Genomic DNA, 11243 nt, shown 5'->3' on the forward strand with positions numbered 1-11243 from the left:
TAAAAATTATTGTTCGAAATTAATATCTTGAAATGTTTTATACAAAAAATGCATGCTTTTGAAATTTATGTATCATGCCGGAAGTTAGTTGATATTAATACAAATCGAGATCTCAACCAAGATGAAAATGTTGGTGCTGCTTGTGCAATGCACATGCCCGCTAGTTTTCAATAAATACTCCTTGGTCAGCTATCACTGCTCTACGGAAGAGCATCAAGATACTAGATTATCTGGATAAGAACAGCGGATAAAACCTTCCAAAATTTGCAGTATATTTATTAATAAGTAGTATAATATATCAAAACCATGCATCCTAAATAATGTCCACGCATTTGCTCCTTCCCACGGGGTAAATATGATCAGAAGGACGGTGTGGTTTCTTCTTATTAGCCACGAAATAATTTGCTGACAGGGTTCAGATTATGTGAGGGAGAAAAAGTTTTACAGCCCATGAATCCATATACAGGTCGAGAGTCCCAGAGGGAAACCTAGATAGATGACTCGTGTGCTTCACTGCTGGCTCAAGAAGCCTTTTTTTTTTTTTTTTTTTGGTAAATGCTCAAGAAGCCTTCATTCAAGTGGATCAAACATAAAATCTTGGAAGAGCTTCATGAATTCTTCATCAGAATTGGTAAGGCCATCCATCCTTTTATAAAGAAGGCGGGCACTCCGAGCATTACCCAGGACCGCACGGCTGCAGAACTCCGGCGCTACCGCTCTCGATCGATAGAGCTCCCACTCTAATTCCTGACAGGCCAACTCGATCAAATTGGCGACAGCTACGAAAGCTTCCTCCTGGGTGCAATCTGGGTGGTCCCTCATGTAGCAGCCAATCCCCGTGGCCAACTTTCCCTCCTTGAGCTCCCTTGAAAAGGACGCAACATCATTGGAAAGCCGGCCTACGACACAAACGAGGTACATGAAGCGCGAGTCAGGACCAATATGGCCCAGCATCTCATCTGTCATCTTCTCTCCCAGCAAGAATGCACCTGTCCATGTTATTACTTTCGCTGCAACAGAGATAGTGGCGAATTGCATGTATTCTTCATAGGTCGGAACGTGTTCGCTACGCATCCATTCTGCTTCCTTCAAAAAGCTAGCCGCAAACTCCAACCACTGAAATGAATTCATGCATGCGATGAATTAATAGCATATAAGCCTAAAGTTATGCTTATGAGACAGCTTAATTAAAGGTCGGGATACTAATTATTTCGAAGATATAATGTGAGAGATATTCTAATTATTAAATATGGAAGTTCAAATATAAGATATGTGCACCTGCATGCCGAGCTATAACTTATTTCAATGCTATTAAGTTGATCGATTGGCCAGACCTGTGTTTGTGGGCTCACACTGTTAGAGCACTAGAAAGTCCAGCAATTTATGGGCAGGTACGACATTATGTTAAAAGACTTTTAAGGATGATTCCCTTTTTCTTTAAAGAGCAGAATAGATGAGAAGTGATTCAGGAAACCAAACCCAACTAGTTTGGATTAAGATTCAGTTGAGTTGACATGCAGTAGAACAAATACGATATCTTGTCTCAGTTCAGATCCTACATCTGCAAATTCATAAATTATTGAACTCGATCAAGCCATCCATATATTATGTGATGCTCATAGTTGGGATGATACTTGGGATAGTGTGATGTATGATACCTTCTCACTGCATCATACATGAATGATGATAATAGAGAGACCAAACCTTCAGGGTACTAAATTAATTTGTTTTTACGGGAAAAAGATGTGTGACAAGGTTAGACGGGGACATTCTAATAAGCCGGGCACAAGCTGAGGACTTCTTATAGGGTCGGCCCGAAGACCCAGACTAAGCCATTTAAAAATGTTACCTTCAGGCAATTAACCCATTTTCATCTCTATAAGTAGTTTAGTACCCCACCCATGCTCTTACTGCTAGAGATTCGTGAGGAGCTACTCCTCCCAGGTATGCCAAATCTCGAAGTCATTGTACCTTGTCGGATTGCTAGCATTTGATCTTTACGAGCTATATTTTGGGACTACGATTATATTATTTCTCCAAAGATTTTATACAATTCTTACAGTGTGGGGTTTTGGTTGTTGCTGTAATTTTCTGTTTGTGTGTATACCATCTGGCCGAGCACCTTAAATCCAAATGGCGGCTTCAAATGCATTTTTCTCAACATAATATTGATTGATAATCTAGCGTCATTATACTGATGCTTTGTGATTAGAGGTTATGGTTAGGCTAAGGTTTCAACTCCTCTATTAGGTCGTATGCCTAATATTGATATTATAGGGTCTAGATTTTGTGATCGTCTTAGTTTTTCCGAGATTTAGCAACTTTCATGCACGATTTCTTGGTGCTTTGAATTTTAAGCATGAGCATTGCGAAATGATGTGTTGCTATTCTGCTAAGGAATTTTTGGTGCTATGGTATTCCATTTCACATATGTTTATATTGTATACTCACTTGCATATTTCGAATGTAATTACATTTTCTTGCCCAATCAATAGGAGATCTCTGTCTCTCTCTTTTTTTGGTTTTTGTTTTTCCACTTTCAGTATTAAGTTGGTGGAATGACTTCTCTAGAAAGGCAAAAGGAGGAGGAGGTGTGGTCAAAGGCTTTGATGGGCCCGGGCTAAATGCCATTTGGTGTAAATGTCTAATGTTTGGGTTGTTGGCCTCCTATTAGAACTTAGCTTTTAGTGTGTAAATTGAGTAATTGAGAAGATTCATAGTTACCAAATGCTTGAATAAGGGAAGGACGTTGCGACCCTGAACTTTGTTGGCTTCTGCTGCGATCTGTAGATAGGTATCATCAATGCTTTTGAATAGTAGCTTTTGATGGGGAAGATCATCAAGGATAGATGAGTCCCACCTGGCACGGAAAAGAAAGAATTATAGAAAAGGTTATTAAGGCAGAACAAATATTCTAAAGCGGTATAGCCTAATGATTGCATCCTCCTTTCAGGTATGTTCCAACTTGTTGGGAGGTGTTTCTCTAGATGCTAGAAATGGGTAAATTAACATCAGTCCATGGTATTGATCACATTTTTCCAAAAAATGAAAGAAGAAAAGATAAGAAATTATACTAAGCTAGTCTCCACACTGATGGTAGCCCAAACATGGGTCAAGGCTAGAACTAGACTAGGCTGCAAGGTAACCGCCAGAAAACAATTCGACAAGGAGGAACATCTGATAACTTAGTATGGATTTTAAAATGCCATGAGAATAGTTATGCTGGAGGTGGAAATAAAGTGATGCATGTTAATTCACTATTTAAAAGAAAAACATTTAGAAATCTGTGGAGCTAATAATCATGAATAAATATGCAACAATGGAAGTTATCGGTAGTAATCAAAAGTTTGAGTGGAGACAAACTTCTGAAGCCGGTCACCCGACCAAAGTCTTTGCTTTATAATAGTGGCCAAGTAGACAATTTGCATGAGATACTTGTTAACAAGAAAATATCTTGATGCATTGAACAACTTCTCTGAAAGCAACAATGTGTGAGCGACATTCTCCTAATAATTGGAAAACAAAACAATCCAAAGACCAGTTTTTTTAAACATGAAGCATTCAGCATGGTATAGCTGGTTAAAGGCCTCCTCCAAATCGAGAAGGTTTTAGGTTCCAATCTTGAGTTGGTGTTTCCAATCATTTTATTAAAATGGTGCTTGATTCTCCAACTCTGTGTGTGTGTGTGTGTGTGAGAGAGAGAGAGATAGAGAGAGAGAGAGAGAGAGGGTGAAAGAGTGAGGAAGGGGTTGGTTGGCACAGTGTAGGTTAAACATAACAAATATCCTTACCTTCTGAAAGCCTCATAGAAGCGCTGAAGTTCTTGAAGGTCACAACTTTTGTCATCAAAGAAATCATCAAGAATGGTGGTGAAGACTACCCCCTTGGCGTAGGCCAGGCGAAAAGATGAAAATTGAGGTTCATAGATAGTTGGTGCTACTATAAAGTAAGCTTGTACAAGTCTTTTACGAGCACATTTTACTTCATCGAACTCACAACACTGCCACCATCTGAAAAAACTAAAGAAGAATATTGAAATATCCAAGGCAAAGAGCTACAAGGCAAAGATAAAAATAAGTAATGATTTTGTATGGATAAAATGACTAGGTCATGATTTTTGTCATAATTATAACAAAGAGTGAGAGAAAACGAGAGTGAAAGAGAGAACAGAATAACTATATGTTATTATCTTTCTCATTCAAGCGAAAACAAGGCCTATATATGGGCATAGGAGAAGACTATATAAGGAAGGAGATTCTCATTAAATCAAATCAAATCAAATCCTCATCATATCCTAGATTGATCCAAAATGATATAAAAGTAGATATTGATATATATATACATATATATTCACATAATATATACGAACACTCCTCCACAAACTTAAGTAGTCACAAAAGATGACAATTTGAGTTGGACATATAACTCTCGAAACCGATCCGGAGGATGAGATTTGGTGAAGATATTGTTGTTTGATCCCCAGAGGAAATATGCTAGAGATGAACCATACGATGCATAACTTCACCATGAATGCAGTGACAGTCGGTCTCAATATGTTTGGTACACTTATAGTAGACATCATTGTGGGCAATCTCAATAGCACTGTGCTTGTCACAATGAAGAATAGTGGGGCCATCATGAACCAAACCCATATCAGTGAGAAGCCATTGAAGCCAAATCAACTCCCCCCCTGTATCAGCAAGGGCTCGATATTCTGTCTTGGCATTGGAATGGGCAAACTTCATCGGTTTCTTACTCCGCTAGGAGATAAGAGAGGTGCCTAAGAAGAAGCAGAAACTAGTGACTGATCTTCAGTCAATAGGATCACCAACACGATCAGCATCAGAGTAGGCAACAAGCACAGGTGGAGATTGGGTAGAGTAATGAAGGCCATAATGTAGGGTGCCTCGTACATCATGAGGAGTATAAGGGGCAGCAAGGAACTGAGTAATTGAGTGAACTGCATATGCAATGTCAGGACAAGTGATGTCAAATATACCAGTCCTCCAATCAGCTGGCGATATCGAGTAGGATCAAAAAGAGGCATCCCATCAGTGGAGTTGAGAGGACTATGTGGTTCCAATGGAGTGGAGATAGCCTTGATGTTGGTGACGCTGGCACGAGTGAGAAGATCAGAGATATACTTGGTTTGAGAGAGAGAATAATCAATAGAGTCAGAAGTATCCTAAGGTCAAGGAAGTAGTATAAGTGGCCTAAATCCTTCATCTCAAAGTGACATCGGAGATGCCCTTTGAGATTAGAAATGCCATCGACATCATCAGTAGTGATAATCATATCATCAACATAGAGAAGAAGTAAGATAGTGTCATGTGAAGAGCATCGGATGAAGAGAGCAGGATCATGAGAGCTGGAGGAGAAATCAAGATTATGAACAATGCTGCTTAAACTTAGCAAACCATATCCGAGGAGCCTATTTGAGCCCATAAAGGGCCCATCGGAGGCAACAGACCTTGTCAGAGTGGACATCAAGATCAGGAGGTGGTTGCATGTAGACTTCTTTCTCAAGATCACCATTGAGAGAGGCATTCTTGACATCCATTTGAAAAAGTGGCTAGCAACAAAGTGCAGCAATGATAATGAGAGAGCGAACTAAAGTAAGATGAGCAATAAGGATAAATATTTCATCAAAGTCAACACCGTATCCCTGTATGAAGCTTTTGATCACAAGACGAGCCTTATATTGCTCAAGAGATTCATCTGAGTGAGTTTTGACCTTATAGATTCATTTGCATTCAACAGGAGATTTTTCTGCAGGTAGATCAACTAGATCCCAAGTGTGAGTATGAGTTAAAGCCTAATGTTCTTTCTGCATAGCTTGCTGCCAACGTGGGTAAGAACAAGCCTCACAATAGGTGTGAGGCTCATGAAAGATGGAAATAGTAGAATAACAATGAAAGTTTTTTGAGAGATAAGAGGAAGGATTATCCTTAGTGGGACGAATGGATCGATGAATAGTAGGGAGCTCGGGTCCTAAAGGAGATGGCGGTGAGGATGGCTTCGAAGGTGAGGTTGTCATGGCAGAATCATCCAGGAGAGGCAGATCCGTGGGAGGAGACGGTAGCATAGGGGTGACAGCACCGTAAGGAGCAGAAGGCTCAGTGACCAAGTTAGTTTGGAGAGGATGCAAGGGGACCTAAGAAGAAGATGATGGAGACTCGAAAGACTCAGGAGGAAAAGGATCAAAGAGATAGGAAGTGAAGTAAGGAGGGAAGGAAATAGTAGAAGGGTGGAACTGGGACAATGAAGCAAATGTCATATGTGCAGGGAAGCGTGGTAGGTTTTTGCATGCATTTTAAAAAATTTACAATGAACCATACATAGATTAAATAATTTAATCTACAATGCATGTATAGATCAAATCTAAAATTACCATACAGAATCTATGATATGAACTAATATGCATGTATCCCAAACTGAAATCTAAAATTCAGCAAGTATAGATCATATATATGTGTAATTAGATCATATCTAATTTATATTTGGATTACATCTAAATATTAATTGAAATCAAAACTTCATATTTGAGCGCGGATAGTAGGTCACCGCATTCAAAATCCATGATAGTTGGTTCTTCATGATACTTGACAGCCGCACACGTATCCACCCTCTACGGATATCCACACGAAGTCTTTGTGCTGATCGATGTCTTTGAGAGTGCTAGCTCGTGAGGACATTATGCTTTGGCTGATCTAAAAAGAATTACGAAGAAAATGAAGAATAAAGAGATCTTCTCTTTTTCTTTCTGGATCCACGCATCAGATCTCTACAATATAGATCAAGAGAAGAATACTTTCTTCTTTATTTTTTCATGTATAAGAGAGAACCTTTCTCTCTTCCTTTCACACCCTTAAGAAGAACTTTTTTTTTTTGATTTTTTTATGATAAAAATCAGATCTAATATGATTTCTCATGCTGAAAATCATATAGATTCTTGAGTCCTAGAAGAATCCAAAAGAGAGACCCAAGAGAAGAATCGTTCTTCTCTCTTTTTCTTTCTTTTTCTTCTTGATCTAGAACTCTAGGAAGCCCCAAATGTCCAATCAATTTTTTTGATATTTTTTCTCTAAATTTTTATGTTAAAAATTAGATTTAATCTGATTTTTATCTTGAAAAAAAATAGAAAAAAAATCTGAAAGAAGAACTCCTTCTTCAAGGCAGCGCATAAGAAAGAAGATCCATCTTCTTCCTTCTCTTTCTCTCATTGAGAAGAACTTTTCTTCTCCAAATTTTTACTGTATAATCAGCAGAGGAGCCTCTCTTTGATGCCCAAAAACTAGTAAGGAAGTCTCCCAAATTCCTTCAAGAAGAGAGGGGAGAAGAGATCCAAGGCACATGAGATATGGGGCGTCCAACTCTTGGACGCCCCCTCCTTTTTTTTTCTTTGGGCGACAAGAAAGAGGGGAGGGATGCCCCTTTTTTTCCATGGAATGAAGAGAGGGGGCACGGCTCTTCTGTGGGCATGAGGAATTTCTCACGGTAAAGGTATAGCGTGGAGGATTTATATCACATGGGGTGTAGGTTTTAAGTTGGTTAAGTCCTATTCCAAATAGGACTCAAGATTTTGTTCCAACTCTAACTAACCCTTGGATCCAATCGTAACTAATTTAAGAATTAGTTATAACAAACTAACTAATTGGGTCTTAGCCCAATTATGAAACCAATTAGGCCCCAATCCAATTGAAAATTAGTTAGATGAATATCTCATTGATCCAAAGATTGTTTCTTGATGGATATCAGAGAAGCTATTTGATAATAGGACTTGATCCAATCAAGCCTATTATCTAATAGAGTTTGATCCAATCCAAGCCTATATAAAATAAATTAAAGTATATTCAATTTAGAATTTGATTTACATCTTTAAGATCAATTGGAACCAGCCCTATTATCTAATAGGGATGCATCCAATCAATCCAAAGTCAATCTAATTGAATCTAATTCAATTAGATCTGATCCAATCCCCATTGCTCAATCAAATTGAGCCAATTAATAATTATATTATTAATTAATTATTTTTTAATTTATCAATCATTAGTAAATTATTTATTATAACTTTTGCAAAGGATTAATCATCAATCAAATTGATAATTAAATTCTTCAATGATTCATAATCATCGATCAGCTATTTAATCAGACAGATACTTCTATGTGTGTGACCTCATAGATTTGAACCTAAGCTGGTAGCACAAGAATAATTTTTGTACTAATCGATGTAACCATCTAGCAATGAGATCCGACGTCCGGATAGGCCGAATGTATACCCAGCAATACTCTAGAACCCATGTGGATATAGTTACTGTATAATTCATCCCTTTGACACTTGATGCTCAAGGATGACAAGGGTTAAACTGTCAACCCAAAATAAGTGGTCCATATTATGTCTCAACCTTAAAAATCCTGTGACTTCTCACTAGGACTACTTTGGCCAAAATTTTGCTGAATTGAAACATAGTGATGCATCATCTCCAATTTTATTTAGAGCGGTCAATCCCATCTTGACTCGTACTCAGACTTCATAAGTACTTGACTGTATCCAAAAACCTTCTGTTATCGAATTAAAAATTTAGGTAGTCTGGCACCAAAGCACAATGAGTTGCTTGTAAGTCACCAAGGCAGCCTCAGGTCCTAGGAACACTTATACCCATATTCCATCAGAGCAATCCTTGACAACAGTGTGCTCCGAAAGTGATCACGCTCAGTGAAATATACTCCTATATATCATCCGTATGCCATATCTGTATCACCACACACCTTGGTTAAGAAAATAACCAACTAATATGGCACACAACGACCTATACTTGATACAATTATCGTTCTTGTGATAATTGTATCTTTTGATCGTGTGCAGGATTTAAGAACCACATGATAAATCTTTCTTTATTATTTTGGTAGTAATTCTAAAGATTTCATCATAACATATGAGTTCTATTTTGGAAGATGTATTCTTTATGATGAATCTACTGGATAATATTTATCATTTTATAATTCATATACTTGTATGGAGCACAATCATCTACAATCTAAATGATTGGCTTTAGGACATATTTTTCAACAACTCCCACTTAGATTAAAGTCAATCAGATTAGTATCAAATATCCATCTTTCATTTTAGATCATTGAACTTTTTAGATCCGATTGCTCTAGTCAATGGGTCGGTCAAGTTTTTCTTTCAGTCAATCTTCCTAAGGTCGACTTTATTTCGATCTTATCGAACAAGGTGATTGCAATATAGAAAATATTTAGTTCTCAGATGGAACATCAATTCTTTAGCTTAAGCTATGGCTCCAGTACTACTGTCAATACAGAAAGACTGGACCATGAATAGAGAGTGTCACTCCATGCTCGTTGATGAACTTCTATAACTAATCAACTTCTTTACCAGTATTAAATGTCGTAAAGAACTCCGTATCACAAATAAAATTGGCTATCGACTATTGCATGAAATCTTTTCAGTATGTCACTCCTCTTTTAAGATAAAAATATAATCTGACATAATTTTGTCATTTCGATCCGACTAAAAATTAGAATCAATATTTTATAAGTTTTAAGTCAGACTCTTCATAAATAAGCCATTAGTCCTTAGTACTTCACAAATATTTAAGGATGGTTCTAATAACCTTCTAAATTTTTATGAAGAATGGAGATGACAACCAAGCTTTTATTCCCTGTAATGTAGGGATGTTATTTTCGATTAAGAGAATGTCATCCAAACAACACAAAAAATACTTTTACAGAACTATCATTCCATTTGTACATACAGGATTCTGTTTCGTTCTGAATGAAATCATACGTTCAAAATGTATATTCCAATTTCAAGAAGCTTGATTCAATCTGGATGGACTTGAGGATTGCCACAAGAAAAACTTTTCATCATAGTCAACATGATAACTTTGATGAAATTCTTTGACAATCGGACAGAATTAATAGGTCTTCACCTTTCCGTCTGCACCTCTAATCCATCTAGAATCCACTCATATTCTATAGGTCTTACCCCTTTAGGTGAATCAATAAATGTCCATACATCGTTGATCTTCATAGACCTCATTTCAAATTTAATGACTCCAAGCCACTTCTCAAGGTTAGATCCCTGTATTGCATCCGTATGGGAGATCAAATCTCTATCCCGAACTTAAAAATTGAAGTATCTGTTCGGCTGATACGGTACTCTACCATATCTACTCAAGGATGCCTTTACATCGAGCTCCGAATTTGATCTAATCAACTCCGGTTCTATTAGTTTGTGTCAGAGTTGGTTTCTCTACCTATCAAAGTTCACCAAGCTTGATCTTAATGGCATCAGTTCCTTCACCAAGAAATCTTTCTTTCAAAAAAATATCTTAAGATTCATGAACATCTCATGTCCATCAAAAAAATAGAAGAAATATCCTTAATATAATATTTATCATATCAAAATTCAAGTTAGTCGATTTGTGAATATTTCACATAAGCTCGACACCCCAAACGTTAAAGTAAGAGAGTATCGAATTATCCAAATCCATATCTTATATGAAGTTTTGGTGATCGATTTGCTCAGAATATTCTCGAGCACATATCAAGTAGTCTCTAAAATATAACCTCAGGCAGACTAGTAAACCCCACAGTGGATCAAATTATGTCTAACAAAGTTCGATTCCTCCTTTCAGATATCTTTTTTAAATAGTGATGTCCTAGGAGAGGTCCATTGAGAAAGAATCTAACTTTCTCCTAGATATGTCAAAACTTACTGTAAAGATATTTACTTCATCGATCTGACCGATGTATTTTAATACTCTTTGCAGTTTGTTTCTCTACCTCATTACGAAATTATTTGAACATTTCAATCGATTTAGATTTATGCTTCATAAGCAAGATGCACCCATGTCAAGATAAGTCGTCAGAGATTTTAATGAAGTAGTAAGCCCTCTTTTGGCACTAATGTTCATGAGTATAAATACATCAATATGTATCAAACTTAAAACATTGCTGGCTCATTCACCCTTTTCAATAAAAGGTGACTAAGTCAACTATACCAAAGACATGCTTCAGTGATATTATCTAATCTAGGGTGCTAGTTAGACGTATACTTTACACTAATAGGCTATGGTACTGAGTTTATATCATTTCAATCGTTCATTTATTATTATAGTAACATTCACAATGATATTACAACAATCATGCTTATTGACACTATCAATAAGATTGGATAATAGTGACAATCACTTAAAATGACATCTTCAAGATTGAGA

At 37.1% G+C, this 11243-nt stretch overlaps 1 protein-coding gene across 1 annotated transcript; it reads right to left on the reverse strand.

The window, feature by feature from the left end:
- Positions 1-356: 356 nt before the first annotated feature.
- LOC105057538 (bifunctional levopimaradiene synthase, chloroplastic-like) lies at positions 357-4745 on the reverse strand. Its single transcript, XM_073248296.1, has 4 exons — positions 4567-4745; positions 3792-4010; positions 2725-2860; positions 357-1116 (listed from the first exon to the last, which is right to left on the reverse strand). Exons 1-4 carry the CDS (start codon positions 4743-4745, stop codon positions 571-573), a joined length of 1080 nt encoding a protein of 359 aa, XP_073104397.1. The 3' UTR covers positions 357-570.
- Positions 4746-11243: the final 6498 nt, after the last annotated feature.

Source organism: Elaeis guineensis, chromosome 14, assembly GCF_000442705.2.
Source record: "Elaeis guineensis isolate ETL-2024a chromosome 14, EG11, whole genome shotgun sequence".
Lineage (NCBI taxonomy): Eukaryota > Viridiplantae > Streptophyta > Magnoliopsida > Arecales > Arecaceae > Elaeis > Elaeis guineensis.